The sequence below is a fragment of the Trematomus bernacchii genome, unplaced genomic scaffold (genome assembly GCF_902827165.1).
Source record: "Trematomus bernacchii unplaced genomic scaffold, fTreBer1.1, whole genome shotgun sequence".
Classification (NCBI taxonomy): domain Eukaryota; kingdom Metazoa; phylum Chordata; class Actinopteri; order Perciformes; family Nototheniidae; genus Trematomus; species Trematomus bernacchii.
Window position 1 is genome coordinate 6,278,989 of NW_022987588.1, and position 25,019 is coordinate 6,304,007.

General features: G+C 40.6%; 2 protein-coding genes across 2 annotated transcripts; both read left to right on the forward strand.

The window, feature by feature from the left end:
- The first annotated feature begins 11,112 nt into the window (after nucleotides 1-11,112).
- pou3f3a (POU class 3 homeobox 3a) lies at nucleotides 11,113-13,395 on the forward strand. The gene has a single exon (XM_034128819.1). The coding sequence runs from the start codon at nucleotides 11,408-11,410 to the stop codon at nucleotides 12,674-12,676; it is 1,269 nt and encodes a 422-aa protein (XP_033984710.1). The 5' UTR covers nucleotides 11,113-11,407; the 3' UTR covers nucleotides 12,677-13,395.
- Nucleotides 13,396-18,105: 4,710 nt separating this feature from the next.
- gpr45 (G protein-coupled receptor 45) lies at nucleotides 18,106-24,292 on the forward strand. The gene is made up of 3 exons (XM_034128844.1): nucleotides 18,106-18,296; nucleotides 20,342-20,541; nucleotides 21,641-24,292. Exon 3 carries the CDS (start codon nucleotides 21,747-21,749, stop codon nucleotides 22,905-22,907), a length of 1,161 nt encoding a protein of 386 aa, XP_033984735.1. The 5' UTR covers nucleotides 18,106-18,296; nucleotides 20,342-20,541; nucleotides 21,641-21,746; the 3' UTR covers nucleotides 22,908-24,292.
- The last annotated feature ends 727 nt before the right edge of the window (nucleotides 24,293-25,019 follow it).

The window sequence follows — 25,019 nt, forward strand, 5'->3', positions numbered from 1 at the left end:
CAGGGGGGGATATGACTGATTGATTGATCTGCTGCCCTCTTCGAGAACACGGCTGTAACGCAGCGGCTGGAACAGGAAGTCATCAGTCAGCCAATCTGTGTCATGAATCACTCAACCTTTGACTTCCTTGCTTTGTTGAGTCAGCCTCGAGACACAATGTGCAGAATTAGTAATGACACCTTGAGATTTTATTTTTATTTTTAAGGTGTGATTACCAGTTGTATGGCTATAGGACCACCCAAGGCTCACTTAAAACCATCATACTAAATGTATGGATTGAATTCTCCCTTTGCCTCAGTGCATTAGCAGAGGAAATAAAGACAGATGATTGAAGAGTGGGGAAATCATATGGGGTTTTTTTGGTGCTGATAGCAGAACCGTCTTTCTCAGTAACTCAGCACACACTTTAGGTCATTTCCATTAACTCAGCTGAGACTTTGGTAGATAATGATAACGTGCTGAATGGCATACATATTCAAACTCCACTTTCCTGACGTGTGATCCCCTTTTCCATTGAGAAAGACGAAGAAATATTAAGTTAAGCTAAGAAAATATTAGCCAGCCAGCCAGCATGCGGGAAGCAATGTCGGAAAATGTGCTGTTTTTTCTACACGGGGGACTTACTTCATTATATGTGCAAGCAAATTTATATTCACAGTTCAAGCCTATGTTAACATTATAGATTTCAAGAGCAAAGCCAATTACAAGCATCACTCTATAATCATGCACCATGTGTGTATGAGAAGGGTTTGTGGTGGAAAGATGGGGCTTTTTAGGGTTGGAGTTACAGCTGAAACTGTGTATTGAGAGGCTGATCACGAGTGAATGGAGCTGTGAGACTCGCAGTACTTCTGATTTCTCTCTTTTTCAAGTCCGGAGAATTCGTCTCTTATTCCATGAGGTGAAGTCGAACAGTTCCATGTGGTTTGTGAGTGAATTAATCATGATGATTAATTGGCTTTCAAGTTAAATATCCAGTGAGCGATGTCAGGCTGCCAGGCATCAGGGCTAAATTGACAGGCCTTTAAGGAGAAGCAGATTGATTTACACAGCAGCTAATGAATCCCCCTCCATCCAGAAGGGGAGGAAAGGTAAACAAGTCCTTTCTTTTCCTTCCTCCCATCTGCCTAGTTCAAGTACACTTTGCTCTGTATTGAACTCTAACCTGAGACACAGACTCTTTTTTCCATTTTATATTGGTTTTACAATAAAAGGACAGCTAGAACAGATTAGATTGTATCCCTTAAAGTCGCTCTGTGCTTGTTCTTTGAAGGGACCTATTATGCTTTTTAGGGGTTTCCCTTCCCTGTAGTGTGTTATATAGGTTTTTGAGCATGTACATCAGTGACCATCAACTGGCGGCCCGCGGGCCACATCCGGCCCGCCAGACATTCTGATCCGGCCCGCACAACGGGGGTGTGGCGTTGGCGGAGTGGTTAGTGCGTTCGCCCCCCACTCATTATTTTTTGTACAACGTCTCGTGAGTAATGTGCAGTACCGGAGTCCAACAGAGAGGCAGCAGCTGCGGGACAGTAGACTGCGTACTGCGTAGCCTTCCCTGCCTTGAAGAAGAAGTGATCTTTCGTTGTGAATAGTCTGCTTTATGCGCAGAGTCCAAAAGAGAGGCAGGAGCTGCGGGACAGTAGCCTAGAAGTGATCCCTCGTTAGCGTGAAGAGTCTGCTAAGCTTTATGCGCTCCGCAGTACCTGAGCGTGCTCCACTAGCACCCCCCCCCCTATTGGATACATGTTGGCCCTTGGACAAATGTAGTTGGTGATCCCTGATGTACATGGTCTGCAAAGGCTAGAATCCCTGTTCCCTCCAGAGGGAGTTACTCTCCCACACAGCCCCCCCACTGCCTGAAATGCCTCCATTGGAATCCTTTGTTTACTTCCATTACAGTGACATCACTATAACACTTGCGCTTTTATTGGCTAACCCTCCAATACATTGTACGAATAGGCCAAGGGGTGGGACAACTCTAAGCGGTTGACATATCACAACAGAGCCAGCCAGCTAACCAATAAGAGCAGACTGGGCTCTGGTTTCAGACAGAGGGTGAAAAGAGGTGTTGCAGCACAGGCAGTATGAGAAAAATAAAGAGCTTTTTGAACATTAAAGCATGGAGACATGTCACAGTAGAGGCACTAAATACAGATATGAACCTAATTGGATTCCATTATGTGTATGGTGGGTAAGTATACCTGCATGTGCCCCAAAGAGAGGATGACTGTGAATTTTGTTGCAAGTAAATATTTTAAAAAGGCATGTCCTTAAGGTAGGGTAGGTAAGTTTGAGAAACCGGCTCGAGATACACTTTTTGTTATATTCCATGGAATGCTCTTAACATCCCGATAGCAATGAATATCTTAAGTGCTTTGACAAAAAATCCATTAAAAAATGTCATCTGTGGAAGCCGTAGTACTGTAAAAAGTACGGCCCGGCTAAAATAACTGGATGGCCTACCTGCCTGTCAGCCTTCCATCTGTGCACAAACTTATCTCGTGCCCTCATTGGTCATGTGCGCGTTCGTGTGTGTTGGAGGAGGGGCTCTGTAAGGAAGTGGCAGATTTTCTCCGGTTGTGTATTTTCAAATTCTAGCGCACTCGAGCCGGTTTCTCAAATGTACCTACCCTACCTTTAGAACCAGCTATGAAGCAATACGGCCAACTAAAACCGGGCACAGTATACTCTGCAGAGTGACGTGCTATAATATATGTAGATTATGAGAACAAAAAGACACGGCAGTAAAACAGCCAACAAACACACGTTGGAGTTGGATAATTCATAAGAGCACGCCAGCCAACAAAGGTTAAGATAACGAATTACACACAGATGAGAACAATAACTCTTTTGTACGGGATGACGGCTCTGGTCCATACGTGGCCTGATTTGGTTGTCAGTTCCCAACAATTACATTATTTCTTTAATGTTCTTGTTCCTGATTGCTATCCTCAGGAGAGCAGAGGTTTGATACACGCAGCATTTTGAAAATCAGCTGATTCATCGACAGGAGGAACACTCATCAAGTTGAAGAACTACAAGAATTCTAATTAAACATGAGTCTTCTGACCAAATAAGGCGTCAGATTTTACAACATGTTTGCTGTGTTTTGCTAATTTCCTAATGAAAATAGTACACATTACTTAGTGTTTTCTTATGTGTGTGTATACATGTTTCTTGAGTTATCCTCAAGACCCACAATCAACTCAGATTTACGAAAGTTTTTGCCTAACTACAGGCTGTGTTGAAATACTTTCTGAACAATTCACTCAAAGCTATTTAAACATCAGTGAAGACAGTGCGAGTTAAGACCGGTGTCTGAAGTTGAAGTTGTTCTGTTCTGTTATTCAAGGAGCGATTACTTTCTCACTTTGCCTTTTTACTTTACTAGCGATTTCGGACAGTAATTATTTGTATGCCTAACACGGATCAGGTCAAGTAAGACTGTTCCTCCTTTTTCTCTGTGCATTTCTTTGCACTTTTTCCTTTGTGAGAATACCACCTTGTTCCAGATTCACAATGTGTTTTTAAAAAAGCCCTTCGGGTCTGAACAAAAGGTTAAAAAACATAGAAGAAGCTGCGTTTACAAAATACCCATGTACAGTATAATGTTCGTGCAGACAAGGCCTAAGTAATAAGACCCATCTTAGGGCCCTAGCATGTCAGTTGATATGCTGATTTAGGGTTAGGTTCAGGGCTTGGTCAAGTAAATTAGCCTAAAAAAGTTGATACACAAAGATCCTGAACTTTTTGGGAGTCCTGTGTCATATCTGTCTGCCCAAAAGTGTACGGCTGATAAGCAAAACAAAGCTTCCTTCCTTCAGCTCTACTGGAAAAGGTTTCCTATTGTTCAAGGGCACAAACTTTGAGTCAAAGTTGACGAGTTCATTGTAAAATATTTGCACAGATTTACTTCGTCCCTGCACGCAAATCTACCAATTTGGGTGATACCAATGATTGCACTCTTTGCCAAACTAAATGATCTCCTCTCCTTCATATGTTTTCAACACACCTGCAGTTGGCTTTGTTTCCTGTATTATTTATTTTTACAAAAAAATGTAATTTCCATGTTGCCATCTAGCCTGCTGCTTCATTGAAAGGTCACGGCTGGTGAAAAGCAGAAGCCGGAGTACTAGCTGTGTTTTGATGTTCAGTGCTACCTATTCCCTCTCTGTAACCCCCCACGAGCCCCTCTGATCTGCTGCGCTGCTCATTAAAATACCCTCTCCACCTCCGCATTAGCATCAGAGTCATGGTCAGACTGCTTTGTGCTATAAGGGTGGAAAACAATATCAATAACAACAACACAAACAATAGTAGCCTTTGGTCCAGGGAGGAGAGGAGGAGAAAGGTCTTTGATAATGTACATCAAAGAGAGACGCTGAAGTAGCTGTGTTTTCATTGCATGCGTGCCAAGGGCGGCTCTGATCCGGCACGTGTGGAGTGAGCTTGAGGTCTGATGGTGAGCTGAGGGTCTGCAGGACGGGGTCTCAAGGATGGGAAGTCAAACATACAACCAACAAAGACTTGTTAAGTCAACCCTCGATTGACATTGACTTCCCTTTTCTGTCAGCGTTTATATGGGAGAGTGCTTATGGGTCTTTGAATCAGGAAATGTGTGCAGTAAGGTGATAACAACTTTGAGAAGACTACCACCGACAAAACTGTACATTTCTGAATAAAGTTGAACTTGAAACTCATGCAGGCCTCGGTGCTGAAGGAAGAGCTGCCAGAATTAGAGATTATAGTTTCCACTGAAGTTTCTGAAGAAGAAGAAGAAGAGGGAGAAGAAGAAGGAGAAATGACAGATATACTTTAATACGCAGATTACTGCAAAGATCCAGATAAAAACGCGAAACAAAACAAGATCAGATAAACATAAAAAATAACATGAAATAGCTACAGTGAGAGAAAACCAAACGAATCAAAATGTTTGGAAAATGTCAAGAGTTTGCTGTACAGTACCAATATACAAGGAGAGGGAGTTGCACAGTTGAAGGACACTAACACAGTTTGCTGGTATATAAAATAAAGTTGCTGATATATGAAGGACTATGTAAGGGTTTGAAATCAATAACGACTTTGGCTGACCATAATGGAAAGATGTGGGTAATATGGCCTTTTCCATGTACTGTATACTACAAAATAAAAAACCTCCACATCTTCATCATCACTGAACTCATCAGTCACTCTGCATGCTCCCTTCACTGAACACTTACTCACTTTGGCAAGAAGTTCCATTTCTTGTGAGATACTAGAAATAGCTTTTTAGTGTGCAGTGTTAATGTGAAACTCCCCTCACTGTGCGGTGAATACGTGTTAAAACCAAAGCTGCATGACATTGCTAACCTGCTGTGTTTAACGGTATTGATAGTATTTATTTAATTAGATTAATCTTATGTCTTGATTGATGTGTACGCTGATCCGCACAGTAGTATCTTCTACTATGTAGAAGCTTGTGAATTCCCCAACTGGATCCATAAGGTTTAACCAATGATAATACATGACACATTATTTCTTGATAATGTGGAGTATTATTTTTCTAAATCTGCAACAATTCGCTCTGAGATGTTTAGTTGGAGTATAAAGTAGCAGCAAGTAGAAATACTCAATTAACCCAATTACTCCAAATTGTACTAAATGTAATTACTGTCCACCATGATTCAGAAGTCACTTAATATTTCAGTATCTGATACTTCCTTCTCTCCCTCCGATCCCACCTGAGAAATCATCGTCACTACAGAGAGCCTTTATAAGCCTGTGGAGCTCGGTGGGAGCTTCAGAGAGAAATCTGTCCATTCATGGAGCCGGCGGCCCTGAGGGACTCCGGCTGTTTGCCTTGGCTCGCTCCGGGCCGGGCACAGGGCTGCAGTGTCCGGAGCCACAGGCTGCAGCTGAAGGTATTTCCTGACTGGGTTTCTCAGCGTACTGCGTTAGAGACTAGAGGAAGACGACAGAGCTTTTGATGGAGAACATGGACACAAACTCATCATGTAGCGGCTCAATTTCCAGTTCAGTTTGAGTCGCCGAGAGGCTAAGCTTGGCTATAAGCTGCGACGCGTTTTCAATGTGAAAGTCCATACTGAAGTAAGACAGTTTGATGATATTTAATAAACAAAATCAAAACACAGTTACTATAGGGACAAAACAGTCAACAGAAAAAAATGACAGCACAAGCTCACCCTCTGTCATCCGCACTCGACATGAAACATGTGACCTATGTAGACAAACCACACCCATGTGACAATTAACGGAAGTGCTCAACAAATACAAATAAAAGTGACGTAAACAAATAATAATAATACAAACAATAAGCTCAGGCTATGTAGCATTTTGGCTCCTACACATCAGGAGTGGGAAGACACAAACCAAACCACAAGTGTAGTCCCATCTTTGTTTCAGTTCACGAACCTTGGTAAACGGAAATTAAAAAGCTTCTTTAAAACCCAACTTGCATGATTTTTTCCCCCTTGCCATATAAGTACATATAGGCCGTGTCTTTATCCGAATGCACTAAACCCCACGAGTCTCATCTTTTCTCAATTTCCTCAGTTTTTCTTTCTGTGATGAACCAGATGTTTCTCTCTCTCCGTGCATTTTGTTTTGGTTTAACATAAGTATTCAGCAAAGACGTCTGCTTCTAACGGGCCATCATCCCAGGAACATCTTTCCCTATTTTGTTAATGCATATGGACACTTCACATTTCAGACCCTGCACACACCTGCACGCACCTGTGTACACACACACACACACACACATACACACACACACACACACACACACACACACACACACACACACACACACACACACACACACAGAAGAGAGATGAGTGATGGTCTTTGTACCATTTCCTAAATGTGGTCTCCCTCTCTGCTGTTCCTTGTCACTTTGGCCCCTTTCAAATGATCCATTGGGATTAATGAATGTAATTTCCACAAATGAATTCCCCCTATTCACTCATAATGGGCTAAACCACAACAGTGTTTAGCTGCTGCATCTGTCCATTGGGTGTCATCATCATTGGGGTTGGTAATTGACTATTCGTAGTAAACAGCTCCTTCTTTCCTTTAGCCCGCCCTCTGTTTGAGCAAATCCACCACACCCCGTGGAAGTTAAGAAATAGAAAATGATTTACCGAAGAGCAAACGTCACAGTGCATTCAGGCCAGTACATTTAAATATAATTGGTCATGTTTGTCTCATATTTCTGCGTGTGAATGAGGGTTTTTGGAAGTAAATGTACTTTGATCATTTCCCCATGCGTACCCTGTGTTTGCTCTCTATCTGTACACTGTGCTCTTCATGTTTCCTCTGCTTCCGATTTGAGCGCTCAGCAGGGGGTTGTGGGTAGAGACTCCCACTGTGAAGGATCTCTCTGACTCAGGCAGAGCTGAAGGTCAAACACACTCATGATCAGAACCACAGGATGACTCTGATTATAAATAAAAGTGCTGGGATGAAAGCCACGGAGAGAAATCCTGTTCTTGTGCTTGGACTTGTTCAACATACACACACACATACAACAAGAAATCAAATGAAAAGAAAGTACGATTTTATGTGTTTTAATCACCCGATACCAACTTTAAACCATAAAGAATGAAATGTTGTCATATTCTCTGCAATGAATATTAATAAATGTAATAATGTGGAAATATGAACAACAAATCTGTCTTTCTCAGAAGTTAATTTTGTGTTTTCTCTTCCTGTTTGTGTTTATTCTCCCTTCTTAATTAGTCAGACCCTTGACCGGCAAAGCAAACGGGACGAGAACAAGAGAAAAATAATCTGTTTCTTTGGAATGGAAAACTCCTGGAGCCCAGATGAAGGTTTTTGTTTTTTTCTCTTTCGCAATTTTGGTGGATGCATTAGCATATTTCAAAAGTCTACCAAAGAAAATAGCCCAGGGCAGAAATGGCCGATCTGCATATTGAAGACTCAACAGAGGGCGAAGAGCGGGAGAGAGAGAACGAGAGGAAGGGAGAGAAAGTCTTTGAGTAAATGATTTGAAGAAGATCTAAAATAAACAATAACATAAATTAGCTGACAGTGTCGTGTTTATTATGCCGGATTAGTTGCAGTATTCGCTACAACTAAAACTATTTGCTTGGTTGTGAAGCAGTTTCTCTGTGTGTGTGTGAGAGAGGGAGAGAGAGAGAGAGAGAGAGAGAGAGAGAGAGAGAGAGAGAGAGAGAGAGAGAGAGAGAGAGAGAGAGAGAGTGAGTGAGCAGAGAGAAAAATGTGCATCATAAGAAGGCCTCTTCACCCAGCTTCCTTCATGAATAACAAATAGAGACCCAGCGCTGCGACCAGCCAGCACAACACATGAAAAACATTAGAGCATTCCCTCAGTCGTCTGGTTTCTCCACATTGTGCTGCCAGGCTGGAAAGATGTGAAACTCTGCGGCGCTTCAGAGCAGCTTCTCTGATTTTACTGAACACGGCTCAACAATAAACAGGTTTTATAGACTGTGGAATAAATAATTGCTCATTTTTTAAAGTTGTAAACTTCTCTATTAATACTTATACATCTGCTATGATTAATAGAAAGCCATACAAAACTGTTGTTAATATTAATTTATTTTGTATTGTTATTTTAAGAAATGGCCCTCGTATTCTTTTACAAATTATTTACAGATGAATTACTGACAAGTGCAAGCCATTATTAAAACCTCATACATTGCAATATTGACAATAACACAATATATTGTCGGGTTATCATGAATGGGCTCAATTAGTGAAATCTTAACTTTGATAAAAAACGTTGCCATATCTGGTGATCTATTATCTCTGTTACGATATGAAACATGATTCCTGGATAAACTAAATGATCATGCACTTTTCACATCTGTTATATATTGATCTTTGAATGTCATCTTTATCATTTACTTAATCACTATTCACTTCATTATGGTTTTGTTTAAGCTACAAAGACAATGTTATTCCAGAAGGTGTTGTAAAAAAAGTTGAAATTGTGAAAAAAAAGTCATTGATGAAACGCAAACCTAAACTAAACATTTGGGGAATTTAGAAAGTAAAAGAAAGTGTGTTTTATGTGGTGCATGGAAACATTATGTGTGTTTTTAATTTACCGGGTAGAGCACTGTACACAGTTTAACCACAAAACATCTGAAGAAACGCTGCAGAGCATCTGGAAGACAACTTGTGTGTTAAAAAGAAAGACGTTTACATTTTTCAAGTGGTATTTGAAAGGAGTGCGTTGGATTTTATTTATATTCATTCTTGTGACATTACAAAGGTCAAAGGGTAACGCAGATGTATTCCATAATTTAAATAAAGCAGACTGTAAATGCAGAATGTCTTATTGTGCAATGTGTTGTGTCATTCAGTCAGTGATGTCTTTAGTTGAGTTAGTTTTATGAGTGTCGTTGTGCTTACTCTGCGATAAACCCCAGGCCCCCCTCAGCATTACTCACTGAGTATTGTGAATTTAAAGTACTTAAAAACAACCTAATAATAATAACAGGATATGACATACACATTTCTGCTTGTGCTGATAAATCATAACACATGTGTTTGCGGTGCATTGTAACCAAGTACAGTTAATCAACTACTATATTCAAGTTCAATTTTAAGTACTTTTATAAACATCTATTCCAGGTAAATATATTACTTTTTACTCCAAAACATTTATCTAATATCTTTAGTGACTACTAACTTGCAAGTGATGATATTTAATAATAACTATAATCGACAAATAAATTAAGATGTATATGATAATAGATTCAACTATCTTAAATTAAGTCCATCTTTACCACTAGTGGCATTAAAGTGACGTTGTATTAATAATTATAATGCAGAAATATAAAATATAAAATGTATATTCTGAATATTCAGTAGGCCTATAGTTTAACTTTTGGTAAATTCTTTATAGATGCATATACTTTTTTCAAGTTAGTTGCAGGACTTTTACTTATAACATACTTATCTAAAAGCTCAGAGTACTTCATCCACCAATGTATATTGCAACACATTTGTGTTACTTTCTTATATTGCAACACATTTGTGTTACTTTTTTCAAACTTAACGACATCCTAAAACTAGATAAGTCTAAACATACGTTTGAACATGAAAAACTGTACATGTATAATTGTGGATTCAAAATTCAAATGTTATGGTAAAAGTCTCAGTTTATGTTGCAGGCTGAATTTGTGTGTCCATTTATCTTTTACCTTTTGGATGAGATCCAAGACAAATCCTGAGAGCTGAAAAACATAAATTAGCACATTTATTTTGCTGCACCTGGCTCTCTCCTGCAGTCACAAAACGTCCTGCTTCTCAGACGGTGCTTCACCCTCTCAAGGCCCGTGAAACTGAGCCAAATCCGTGGTAGAAAATTCGACACGACACGTTTGTTTAACAGGCCATCCAGAAACTGACCCATGGAAACATCCAGAACTGGGGTGTTGTTTTTTGAAGGATGGAAACTAGTGCGGTGCGTTACGCCACTGTGGCCTTCCTTTACCATATGAAAGGGAGAGTGCATTAAGATGCAAGAGGCGTACCAACAGCGTACATGTACCAAAGAGCCAAGGATCCTTGACACCAGCCTCGGTCACTGCGTTAATATAAAAGAGAAACCTTGTTCTGTATATACATTTAAATATACTGCACTGCTTTCTGTCTTAGCCTATTAACTTCAGTGGCTTTACCCTCATAATCTGTGTTAAAATAACAATAATATTAATAATAAAAATAATAAAAATAACCAAACCTAACCATTACCTATATTATTCATTATAATATCATCATTATTATTTTGTATAAATTAGTGTTATTTTGTTGTTGTTGCAGGATTTCCATCTCCAGCTATTATCGTCTGTCTTATTTCTATTGTAATATTTGTCTTTATTTTTGCTTTTATTCCTGCAGCTGTAACTTTGTGCACCCGAGGCTTGACTGAGACACAGCTCCTCTCTGACTGCGCGTCCAATCAGCAGGAGCTCTGCAGAGGCTTTCTGTTGTAATTGGATGGAGATGGGAGAGGAATACGCAGCCTTGGCACAACGTAAACACATGCTCGTTTTCTTCTCTGCGCAGAGGACTGGTGGAGCAGTGAGCGAAACTACCGAGAGGACCAGACAGACTTTACATTATTTTTATTCATTTAATTGCTTTAAAACATTAATATCAGTGGTTTTAGGTGAGTCTGCTCCTCGTTTTGGCACAGGACAAGGTGTTTCCCATCAGCTCCGTGGATTACGCACGGAGGAGCTCCCGGGACAGAGAAAAGTTTTGAAGTTTTGTTGAACCGGAATGCTGCACAATCTAACCAAAATCACCTGAGCCTCTATGGAGTGACTTCCTGCTTTCTTTAAGACTGCATTTATGTATGGATTAGAATAACATTTACCAAAGGAGAGAGAGAGATATCTGAAGATTTATGCATTGGGGGATGGCAACAGCCACCTCCAGTCCTTACCTCGCCAGCAGCAGGATTTTGTCCAGCCCGGTGCTTCACTCTGATCGGAGGGTCGGGGGCATGCAGCCGGGCAGCACTGCTGTGACCACGGTGTCTAGTGGATACAGAGGGGACCCTTCAGTCAAGATGGTGCAGAGTGATTTCATGCAGGGAGCCATGGTGGCGAGCAACGGGGGGCACATGCTGAGCCATGCCCACCAGTGGGTGACATCGTTGCCTCACGCAGCAGCCGCAGCAGCTGCAGCCGCGGTTGCAGCAGCCGAGGCCGGCTCCCCGTGGCCCCCCAGCTCCCAGCCGCAGGACGTGAAGAGGGGCAGGGAGGACCTCCATACAGGCACCGCTCTGCACCACAGACCCTCACACCTGGGGACGCATCAGGCGCACCAGGGAAGTTGGGGAGGCTCTTCCGCGGCGCACATCAGCATCACCGAGGGGCAGCAGCAGCAGCAACAGTCGCTCATTTACTCCCAGCCTGGGTTCACTGTCAACGGGATGCTCAGCTCCCACGCCGGGCAGAGCCTCATGCACCACGGGGTGTTGCGCGGGGAGTCCCCGGAACTCGACCACGGGAACCACCATCACCACCATCACCACCACAACAACAACAACCACCACACGCACCACAGCCAGCACCACGGGGTGAACCACGAGCCGCACTCAGACGAGGACACGCCGACGTCTGATGACTTGGAGCTTTTCGCCAAACTGTTCAAGCAGCGGCGGATCAAGCTGGGCTTCACGCAGGCAGACGTGGGTCTCGCTTTGGGCACCCTGTACGGCAACGTGTTCTCACAGACCACCATCTGCAGGTTTGAGGCGCTCCAGCTGAGCTTTAAGAACATGTGCAAGCTGAAGCCTTTGCTGAACAAGTGGCTGGAAGAGGCCGACTCCACCACCGGGAGCCCGACCTGCATTGATAAGATGGCCACGCAGGGCAGGAAGAGGAAAAAGCGCACGTCGATCGAGGTGAGCGTAAAAGGCGCGTTGGAGAGCCACTTCCTCAAGTGTCCCAAGCCTGCCGCACAGGAGATCACCTCTCTGGCGGACTCCCTGCAGCTGGAGAAGGAGGTGGTCAGGGTCTGGTTCTGCAACCGCAGGCAGAAAGAGAAGCGCATGACGCCGCCAGGACTGCCTCGCACCCCGGAGGACGCGTACTCGCAGGTGGGCAGCATGGGACCGGACACACCGTCACCCTCCATAGACTGCAAGAGGATGTACAGCGACACGTGAAAATAACTTACCGGACAATAAATCAGAACTTTTTTTTAGATAATATGTCATGTTTCCCCAAATGATAGCATAATTCATAACATTTTCTTACATGTCCCCATGTTCTATGGTCCTCAATAATGTTGTTTCCAAGTTGTACTCATTTGAGAGCAGAACACTTTTATGCATCCTTTGGTATTTTCCTGCACTATGAATCAGCCTTTGGGACAGAAAATGAAAAAAAGTCTGAATAGAAAATTATTTAAAGTTTATTAATCGCAATGTGTGTTCACCAAAAGAGCCTACGGGCATTTTATCAATCTGATACCAAGAGATTCAAGGAAAAATGTTTCCAAATCTTGGTAATGTTCAACATAAAAGTTCCCCTTTAATGCTGCAGAGTTTGATGTCCCACTGGCTAAACAGGGTTATTGCCTATGTTTCTTTTATAAGACATTGGTTTAATGCGCTTTATTCAGCATTAAGTGTTTTTTAATGAGCAATAATTTATCTTCCCTCAAATGTGTTTCTAACTTTTGTGTTGTGTGTCAGTGGATTTGTGTTGTGACACAGTCAGTGATCAAAGAGCGACTTAAAGTAAAACCAGTATTGTGTTTTTTCATTCATAGGAAACTCCTTTTTGTCAAAATAGCAAACATTCCCTTAAGTTTATGTACAAGTTAGTCTGCTGTGTATTCTCTGGTGATGATTTGGTCTATTTATTTTCCACTGTGTTTATTTTCATGGAATAGACAAATTATTTAATAAATTTGACTTAAGAAATAATTGTGTTGAGATACCTTAGACTCACTAACACCCACACACATGTATTCTGCTGCTTTTCAGTGGGTTCGGTCAAACAAACCGCAAAGTTATTCGTGACAAAATGTAATATCTGCGTATATGTTAAAAAGTCTAAAAAATAATGTTATTCTGCCTTGGCTTTCCTCTTAATAGTTTCTTATTGAGAACAATGACTAGTCAGTTAATTAAAATTAAAATCATAAACTCACAGAATAGTTAAATCATTCTTCAATTTAATAAAAAAAAACATTGATTTGCTGTTTCCAGCCTCTTTGATGGGACAATATGATAGTTTTTGGCACTAAACGGACATTTACAGTTTTGGACTGTTGAAATACAAATAATTAACATATTCTTTAGCAGTCAGAAAGCTGGTAGCTACAACTTGTAAATGTATGCGATGTCTGCTGGAACAAAGCTGTTTTTCAAACCTTTAGTTATACTCTTTGAAAATAACTCTGCAAAGATACAAATTGACGAAACAGAATGAAACAAGATACCTAGGAGGTTCATATAAAGCAGTCACACAAATAATAATCATAATAGTAATACATTTAATTATAGAGTGCTTTTCAAGATATTCAAAGACACTTTAGAGGGTGAGCATTCTTAAAAACATCCATAAAACAACACACTTAAAATATGCAAAACACAATCAATCAAAGTGATCTATTACAACATTTCCCAGCTTTTAGGCCTCCTAGTTGTGTTCACAATATAAATTACATAAAATAAAACAAAACAAAACTCAATTTCCACAAAGGGAATGCACCTAGTGACGCAAAAGTGAAAAAATAAGCAAAAACAGACTGAACAAAATGACACGATATACCAGGTCAGGTTCAAATAAAGCATACAGTCACATACATATAAAATAATCTGTTTCCACATTTCCCAGCTCTTATGTGTTGACACTATTGAATGTGATTGAACTCCTCACATGCGTCTCTCCTTGGTGTGATATACGCTGCAGCACCATACATCCAGTGGACCGAGCTCCTGGATCGCAGCCAGCAGAGGTCGGCCATCCCAGCTGGCGGTTCACCTCGGCAGCGGTTGCCAAGGTGACAGCGAGATGGAGGGACACGAGGCGGCGGGTCTTTTGCCACAGATGATGGGTTTGGCAGATATACATGTAGGCAGTAAGAAGCTCAGGACGCTGGCTGTGAGAAACAATCTGTGTTTTACTCTCTCTGTCTCTGATGCACACAAACAAACAGAAACACGTCAGCTAACGAGCTAATACTGCAAATCTAATGTCGTATTGATATGTGGAAGATCATTTGGGAGTCGTGGAAAAAAAGGCCAAAGGGAGGTCAAAGGTCGGCTGTTACAGTAGCTGCGAACAAACCAAACAGAACACACAGAAATAAACACAAACCTGGAAGTTAATGTTTCACTGCAAATGTCACATTTAGAATTTTTGTTTGAGTACTTGCCACTGTTTATCTTTCAGAAGCTTCCACATGGACATAGAAAAACAAAAAAAATGTGACTGATACACACACTTCTGGTAACCATGTCATTGTTTTTATGAATGTTCGTCACTACCAGTGTCAGACTGAGAGATAAATCAACGTGTTTCTAAGGTGTGTGTGTGTGTGTGTGTGTGTGTGTGTGTGTGTGTGTGTGTGTGTGTGTGTGTGTGTGTGTGTGTGTGTGTGTGTGTGTGTCTTTGCTGAAATTTGGCAGGATTTAAGGGGAAACTCGTATAAATAGCAGCCTGCCTGCATGAATGGGTGGCTTGAATTGGTCTTTAGCAGTAACTCTTGGTTAATTTTCAATCCCTTAGTAGTAGGTTAAAGGGGAGACGATTAAAAATAAAGAATACATGCTGAAACTTCACCAGTTTGTGTGACTGACACAGAAAAAAGCAGATACAATAGATACACACAAAAAAAGGTTTTGATATAAAATCCTGAGAAAACTGTCTTATTATTTATAAGAGTGATTAAAAATGGCTTAAGTTTCAGATAAGTTAGCCAAATAAGATTTTCACCAGACGATGATGTTGAAAGAAATACTAAAAACACTTTTACTGACACATTTCTTCTTCACGAAATGATGACGCTCAAAGCTTGTCAGCATTAAGTAACTGAATGTAAAACAGCTAGAACACACAGCGCTCGGTCATGACAACCTATCCCAGTCTTCACATAAACACACAATGTTAATGTAAATGAACCATTCTGCCTGCTCTCAGCTACACATCAACATCACACAGGGGTGGAAAGGTGGCACCACAGCTCACAGTAATCATCTACCGGTCCCTTGTAACATGATGTATTCCCCCTGAGCTTCAAAATGCTGAATTTCTGATAAAAATGGAGGCGAAATCTAAGCTCGCAGAATTGCAGTGTGATCCCCTCAAAGCTTAGCGATGTAAAGATGAGAGATATGGCTGGAATTGAGGGATAAAAAGCCCTTTAAAGGGGGTTTGTCATCACACAACGCTTAGGTGTCTTCTCTGAATATTAATGTGGGGATCTGAAGGTAAAAGCTGATGATGTTACAGTAACCTGAACCCAAAACCATCAATCAAAAGAAATGGCTAGGCTCACATGAACACCCTGAAACGTGTAGAAAGTGCTTGAGCATAATGTGGCACTTACATGAGGTATTATCACCACTGGAGTATTGTTTCTTTCATCAGTGAAACAGTCAAAATGTTATTAGCTCCCCCAACAGAACATGCTAATATGATTGCTCATAATTGCTCTTAAAGCCTTGTTCAGAGGTACTTTACATAAGGCAATTATGGCATGATAATCCCCTTCTGCATGTTGTTTGTGACTCACAGTTTGGGCCAGTGTTACATACGCACAAACTAAAGAAAAGCAGGTGTTAATGCACAACTATTTCACTGTGGGTTGCACATTATCAGTCCTCACTGGTTGGTGTTAATTATTTCCACATTGCTGAGATGGGTTAAGCACTAAAGTCTAACACTGATTAACACACTGTGGCTTCCTCAGTGTGAGTTAACGCTCATGAAGTCAGAAACAGCGGCATGCCTGTATAAAAGTCAAAATAATTTATTTTAGATTCTTGTAATTTTCTGTGGGAATGTATTAAAATGTCTAAATGTAACAGGGAAACTAGTCCACACAAGACTCAATCATCTCAAAGTCAATATTATTACGTGTGTGTGGAGTCTCCTCTGAATATTCTGATTTAGTGGTTTTCACTGTTTGATTTTTTGGTGAATGATGGAGTACCAAAGTCTCCCCATCAGGAAGACATTAAAGCAAACATCTGTGGAATAATGGAGAGGGAAATGAATTCTCTCACCAGCAAGCTTGTTGTGTGGGTGCCACCGAACGTGACGAGCATGCATGTGCCAGACCGCTGGAGTGGAACTGGTTTGATGGGCATGTTCAACACATGGGCACGATGCCAATTTAGACAAGCATGCCCATGAAAAAGATCTCCGCCTGCATGCTAATTGTGTGAGTGTGTATCCGTACGTGTGTGACTGAAAATACAACCGTTTTCTTATAAAAATCAAAATGAATTACAATAAATTCCATTCAGCAACTCTGTTTGTATCGATGTGTTTTCTGCACATCTGGATTCAGCCAGCATTATATCAATGATGTCTGAAAAACCTCCTTAAAATACAAAGCGGTATAATTTATTTAATAATTTATTAGGCGGCTGCTGGAAAATTAATGATGGATATGTGATGTTTCAAGAAGAGGTGGTGCATCTTTGAAAAGTGTAAATGAAAAAGAGATATACTATAAAAACCTAAACATACCAACACATAAGGGTTTGCAGAAAAGCCTCAACTGAAGGCCAAATGCATGTAAGACACAATGCTGCCATCTCCTGGACAAACATCATTGATGCATGTTTGTGAATGTTTACTTTGCATGAGGACACTGTTCATATGGCATATACAAAAACACAACGAAACTGTTCAATTAATTATACATTATAAATTATAGCTGTTCAAGATAAGAAAACTAGAATTAAACTTTGGATGTTTTAAAGAAGTGGATGTGTGTCTGTTTATGCCATGATCGACTGACAACCCAACATAAAGACTGACTGTTTAATTAATACATGCATAATGCTGGAATTCATAGTTATGTGATAAGGAATTCAAACGTCCTGAAATTAGTGTTAATTACAGTAAGGTATTTTTAAATCATATTTCTTTGAATGTGTCCTGTTTTGTTCTTACTGCATCCCTTGGTGCATGGCTAAAAGACCAGAACAATAATCTAAATACCCTTTTGATGAATATTTGTGTTATGTATGTGTGTAAAAATGTAAAAATTAGGCCTTTGAAATGTGCTTTATTGTTTTAGCTAAAATGTTTTATAAACTACCATTTGTTTTAGTTGCTGGCATTTATTAGCTCATACTTTAAAGTACATGCATATATCTTCTTATAATGTGCATCTTTTACAAAATCCAATGTACAATCTGCTTTGTAAGTAGCCTACTACATTTGACAACATGTAATCAACTATTATTATTAGCTGTGTTAGGTAAGAGACTACCTTTTAAAAGACACACTTGATGTTAAACTATAATGTGTACACAAACACATTAACATCACACAGATAACAAAGTATGCATTAATTAGCATCCAATATGATACATGCTGCATGTCTGAAATGAATGCACCTCGCACTGCTCCTTTAAGTCAGGGACCACCTGCTCTCCTCGCGTCAGCTTCATCCGCAGGAGGCACGATGGCGATCGATCCGGCAGGAAAATGTTCAAAGTGGAATATTTTGGGAAAAGCTCGACATTCACAGCGAGAGAAACGCGATCGTCGAGTCAGGAGACAAGCATGAAGCCTGATCACAAACCTGACGTCGAGGTAGGCTTATTTATATTTAGTAAATGCTATCTGATCATTGCTTTAATCCCCTGCTCGTTGCTTACAGGTGAAAGGTTGTCTTTTCTCTTTGACGTCTTTTATTTCATGATGGTCTGCATTGACAGAAAGGCTGAGTAGACTAGAGAAACACAGGTGATGGAAACAGGCTCTTATGTAAATATGAGGAGGACACACTGTACAGGCTCAGTGCTGGTGCCATGTGAAAACAATTATGTGTTTTAATAGTGTAAGCAATGGATTATTGAAATAAGGATACATATAGTATGGTATCTTATGTACGAGGTTGTAAAAAAAGGAAAATAAACCTGCATCAAGGAGCTGATACCACTAATCCTCTTACATGTATTACTGCATCTGGATGCTGTTAATCATAGACACATGAAAGTGAAAAAAATGAACAAATCGATATTATAAAACTCTAATATTTCTCTATGTTTGTATTGTCACATCAATCTCAGTCAAGCAGCAGCTGAGGTAAACCACCTGTTTTTGTTGCAATAAGCAGCCAGGAGCCCCCTGCAGGGCAAAGCTGCTCATTATCCTCTTGACCTAATTTGCACCCGATCATTTGAAAGGTAAAAATGTATTACAATTCAAAATGTATGCATCAAAGTATTACATTGTTTTAAAGACAGTAAGCAATACCTCATAGTAAAAAAGCAATACAATTACGTAAACATTCATATATATTTTTTTAAATGTCACAAACAAGCTGATTAATCGCTAATCTTTATTGAATACACAAACAATGACATAAACAAGATCTCAAAACAATATTTGTAGTGCCTGACTTTGAGGCATTTTTGCTTAATTAAAAGAATTAAAAGAAGAAAAAAATATGCGGTAGACTGAAACGCTAATTGTTTTATTCCTAAATCCTGTGAAACGTAAAAGGGAAAATATTTTTGCTCATAAGGGATGAGAGAACAGGCTGCTTGTTGCCATGGAATTGGTGACCTTGTTGCCATGGCAACAACGAGCAATGCAGTGGCCTATAAGGATGCTTGTGCAAGAATGTAGCTTCAGTCGCTGCAGGCACCGTTTCATCCGTTTTATTTAAAACCATCATTTATTAAGATTAAATGTGCACTCTTGACGTTTGTTTATCAAAATGTTATAAGCGATATGTTCTGATTTTTGAATTCGTACATTGGATGAAACTGTGTTTACCATCACAGAAAAATCAATGAATCCACAGGCCATTTTTTACAGAAGATATTTTGAAATGTCACAGTATAAAAGCACAGTTATTAATAATTTAAGGAACGATGGCTGCTTCAGTTTTAGGATGCTTCATGACAGCTGGCTTACTATCGCTCTGCAAGGTCTTCCTGGGACGTCTGGATAGAACAAAGGCAATGATCGTTTTATAACCAGCAGCTACTATGACAAGTACAAATATAGAGCTAGAGCTGCCCCAATAAGTCAATCAACAGAAAATTATCAGCAGCTATTTTGATGACTGTTTAAGTGAGTAAGTTTAAGTCAGGAAATGTGTTTCTGCCTCTCAAGTATAGAGATGTCTTCCTTATCTCTGTTTTATATCATTATAAACTGACATTTAAAGACATCACCTTCATCTTTGAGAAACTGAGGTGGACATTTTCACAAACCAATAATCGATATATCTTGAGAATAATCACTAAATCAATCGATGATTTGAACATTTTTTATATTCACCCCTAAACCTAAACTGCACTATTGTTATTCTGTTATTCTATAATCACTGTTATGTGCAAAACACACATATTACTCTTCTTTCAACCATAGACTGTAGGCTCTCAACACCATTATATGTTCACTTATCTTTTCAAAATGCTTACTTACTTTTGACCATGGACGTGTACTTATTAGTTTTGCCTCTATATTTAATAAATCCGTTTTTTTAATCTTTTATCTGAACTGTCAATTTCTCTGTTACACTGTATGTTCCCCCTCTGTAAGACAAATGAACCTTTTCTGATCTCTCATTCTGATTTATGTCATGGAGGTCATGATGTTTATCTGTTCTTCTTGTCTCCCAGTTCCTGTAGGAGCCCGTCCACCTGCAGGACAACCTCTGAGACCAACGTATCGCTAACGCTGTCCCACTACCAGGATGTGGAAACCATAGCAACAGACAAGTCCTGTGTGTCCTGAGGATACCTCTGTGTTTTATCAAAGTGTGAAGCATTATCCAAGACTGGGCTTCTGCTGAGTCTGAGGAAGACAGGCTATATCATGGGTGTGTACTACACTGCTGTGTGAATGTGCGTAATTCTCCTCATGTGTGAAGCATTACATGGACTGTGTGTGCTCTGGGTTGGTGGTGTGTGTGTGTGTTTGTTTATGCACCCATGTGAGTCAATACAGCTGTTAATCATCAACCAAATCCAATCTCTGTGAGCAGCACATGTCTTTCCTATGTGACGATACCTCTCATGTTGTGGTGTGTCTGACGGTCTGCTTATGTAACTTCTTCATCATCTTGGGGAGTCATTCCTCCTCTCACTGTTTAAATGTACAATTATCACTGAGTAATAGATCATGCAGCAGCTGAAATCCTCTAGTCAATCAGTCTGTGGTATCTGTTATGATCTTTACAGCAGTCTTTTTCAATATAGTACTCTTAGCATGCCAAAACAGTAACCTATATGCATCATAACAAAACATTTCTATTGCTCTTAATTATGTGTAATTCCTTTTTTCACTGCACTGCATCACCAAGTACATTTTCTCTGATTATACGTAATATACTTGAAGGATAACGCAACTCTGATTTAAAGGAGACATATACAAAAGTTTCAGGTTCATCCTTGTAGTTTGGGTTTTCTACTAGAACATGTTGACCCAGAAATTGTTGAAAAAAACTAACAATTGTTCTTATACCGTCTCTGATTATATCTATATTCCTTCTCACTCTGTTTCAGTGCCTGTCTCTTTAAGACCCCTCCAAAAATAGCCCAGTCTGCTCGGATTGGCTTGTAAGAAAATATGGCGCACCTTTTCATAGGTAGTTTATAAGTAGTGAAAGGTAATTCTCAAGTAGTGAGGGTATATATTTACGAAGCTCGTATAGACAAAGGAAGGGGAACCAAATCTGAATAACATGTTGAATCCCATGTTTTGTAACCAAGGCAACCCTTAAAAAGTCTTATTCTACAGTTTTTGGGATGGTAGGCTCTACGGATACCAAAATGAATAGGCACAAGCGCTATAAAGAGTCATAACATGTCCCCTAAAGGAGAAAGACTACACATTAATGTAATGACTGTTGACTTTTTCTGTCTCACAAAGTATTCTTTGAAACCCAATTTGACTATATTCTTGTCTTTCTATCTCAGATATTGCCATGGAAGACCAACTTTTGGAGGACATTGTAATGTGCACACCACAACATTAATCAACATGAACCTTCTTCTGGGCTGACATCCCTCCATAAAAGCTGCCATGGCTTTTTGTAATGAAAGCCTGCTGGAGGAGTGCAGCTTCCTGGGGCCGGACAGTGTGGAGGAAGCAGCAGAAAGTCTCCCTTCAGAAGCTGCGACTCCCCTCATATCGGTCACTCTGCGTGTGACCCTTGCCGCCATAATGATCTTCATGATAACCATCGGATTCCTCGGCAACGCGATCGTGTGTCTGATTGTTTACCAGAAACCTGCCATGCGTTCTGCCATCAACCTCCTCCTCGCCACGTTGGCCTTCTCGGACATCATGCTCTCCCTGCTCTGCATGCCCTTCACTGCGGTCACCGTGGCCACCGCCGACTGGAGCTTTGGGAGCGGGTTCTGCCGGGCGTCCATTATGCTGTACTGGCTGTTCGTCCTGGAGGGGGTGTCCATTCTCCTGATCATCAGCGTGGACCGCTTCCTCATCATCGTGCAGCGGCAGGACAAGCTGACCCCTCACAGAGCCAAACTGTTGATCGCAGGGTCGTGGCTGCTGAGCCTGTGTGTGTCCCTGCCCTCTGTGATCGGGTGGAGGACCAGTACGGCGGGTATTGGGGGATCCTGGGCGCCGCAGTGTGTGCTGGGATACAGTGATTCCCTGGCAGACCGTGGATACACAGTGCTGTTAGCAGTAGCAGTGTTCTTTGTACCTTTCACTGTCATGCTGTACTCTTACATGTGCATCCTCAACACGGTGCGCCGCAACACCCTGCGCATCCACAACCACACCAACGAGCACTCCTGCCTGCCAGCCCTCAACCAGGTCAGCAAGATGAGGCTCACCGGGCTGCAGCGGCCTCCTCAGATCAAGGTGGACATGAGCTTCAAGACCAGAGCCTTCACCACCATCCTCATCCTCTTCGTGGGCTTCTCTGTGTGCTGGTTGCCTCACACGGTGGTCAGCTTGCTGGCGGTGTTCAGTCGGCAGTTCTACTACAGCTCCGTGTTTTACCCCATCAGCATAGGCGCTCTGTGGCTCAGCTACCTGAAGACGGTGTTCAACCCCGTCATCTACTGCTGGAGGATCAGGAAGTTCAGGGAGGCCTGTCAGGAGTTTATACCCAAGAGCTGCAGACTGTGTCCCAGGGTGCCGGGCAGGAGCCGCAGGAGGGTGAGGCCGAGCAATATCTACGTGTGCAGCGAGACTCAGTCGGCTGTGTGAAACCAGTGGGCTTTGACACCCAGAAAAATAGTTTGGACTCCTTGTCCTCACAATAAAGCGGTGCAGTGATGACCTCGGCCGACCTGGAAGTTAGCATTGCAAGGGTTTCCTCTGCCAAAAGTGATTACTGCAGTAACAACTATTCTACCTGGGATCAACATAAATGATAAGACATTAAAACATCACATTCTTGACTATCCACAATAGAGTGGTGCAGGGATGAAGTATTTTATAGGTAGACCCAGAAGTTAGCATAGCAAGAGTTCCCTCTACAAAAGTAAAGGATTTTTTCATTGGATTTTGGTATACTGCAGAAATTAAGTTATTTGGCAAATACACATGTATGATACTTAACATGTTTTGTTCAGCAGGATAAACTTGACGATTATCACGACTTTGATTTTGAGCGTAACTGCAACCGGCAGAAGTAGAAAGCTATCAATAGGCTATAACAAACTACATCCTTGTCACGTGGCTGCAGGTCATCACCGCTGAGCTAAAGGCAGACTCAAGTGTGGGGTGATGACGTTTAGTAATCTTATTGAGCCGTTTGTTAGCAACTACCGTTTTTATGACACATAAAAGCTCCGGAAATTCACAAGTTGTTTTTTACTGACGTATTTTATGTTGTAGAAAAACCCGTCAGAATCTCATAAGCTTGTGTTAACCAAAGACCTTATTTCAGGCCTCTAACCAAAAGAACGTTTTAAAGAAAAGGTACTGTGCTAGGTCATTGCTGGGTTTAAGAACTTTTTGCTGTATAGGCAATCAGTAATGACCTTAAAATAATATACTGGTTATTGACTAAAGAAACTCACATCAAGAATGAACTTCCTTTTATAATCTTTAAGCCACTATGGATGTAACCATAATATCACAGATATTACAATTTGAACAACTCCATGACAATTGGACATCCACTGAGGAAGGTCACGTGATTTAATTGAAAGCTCCATAAGTTTTTATTATTAATGTTCCTGAAACGTACTGCCATCCAAACAGTTTTATATCCTTCGTTGTCAATTCACCTCTTTGTTTCCGAGTTTGTGACTGAATTGTTTCATGAATGTTATCCTGTTTCTTCTGACTGATAAGTAGTTGTGATAATAATTATCTTGTGAGTTATGTGATGAATTTCAAACAAAAAAAGCATACAGGGTATTGATGTTCAGCAACGTTTTCAAGGGACAGTCTGTAAGCTTTTCAACTGACGTCTTATTTAAAAAATACATTGTTTAAAATTATATCTGTGCAGAAACACAACCTTGTGTGATTTAAAATTGTAATTTAAAACCATGAGTGTAAACAAAGACGTGTGCCAGTTATTGAGCTGTGAATGTTTACTTGAATGTATCATTTTCCCATGAATAACAAAAACCAGGTAAATAAATGCAATTTTTAAAAGATGTTGCATTGACAGAATGCTAATTTCTTTGGGTAAAAAACAAAAGGCTGCTTTTACAATGTACAAAAAAACAAATAGGTTGCTGGGATACTAAAGTCATCCTTTCACTGTGAGTGGATGTCTCCTTCACTGAAGACAATACACACAACGGCTTGTGTTTAATTAATTCTATTAGGCAAGGCAAGTTTATTTATACAGCACCTTTCGGCACACGGCAACCCAAAGTGCTTTACAAAATAAAATAAAAGATAATCAAGAATGAATACAGTGGAAGCACATTAGAAAATGGCATTTAAAGACAGGCCTTTAAAAAGCAAAGATAATAAAATAAACACAACTGTCACGATCTGTCTGTGTTGTGTTTTGTCTTGTCTTTTTCTGGTTTCCTGTTTTGTTTTGAAATGTTTTCCTCGTGTCTTCTCTGTTCCTTCTTCCTGTGTTTGCCTTCCTGTCTTAGTTTCCCTGGTGTGTCTGATTGTTTGATTGTGTTCACCTGTTGCCCTTGTGTTTCTGCCTCCCTTACCCCAGCTGTGTCTCGTCTTGTGATTACCCCTCTCTGTATTTAGTCTTGTCTCTTCCTGTGTTCCCCTGTCGGTTCATTGTTTGTTTCTCTTGTCTCCCACCATGTTGGTCACGGTCAGTTTTCTGTAGAACCTATGTGTTTCATGCCTTGCTATTGTTAAGCTTTAAGAATAAAGCTCGTTTTT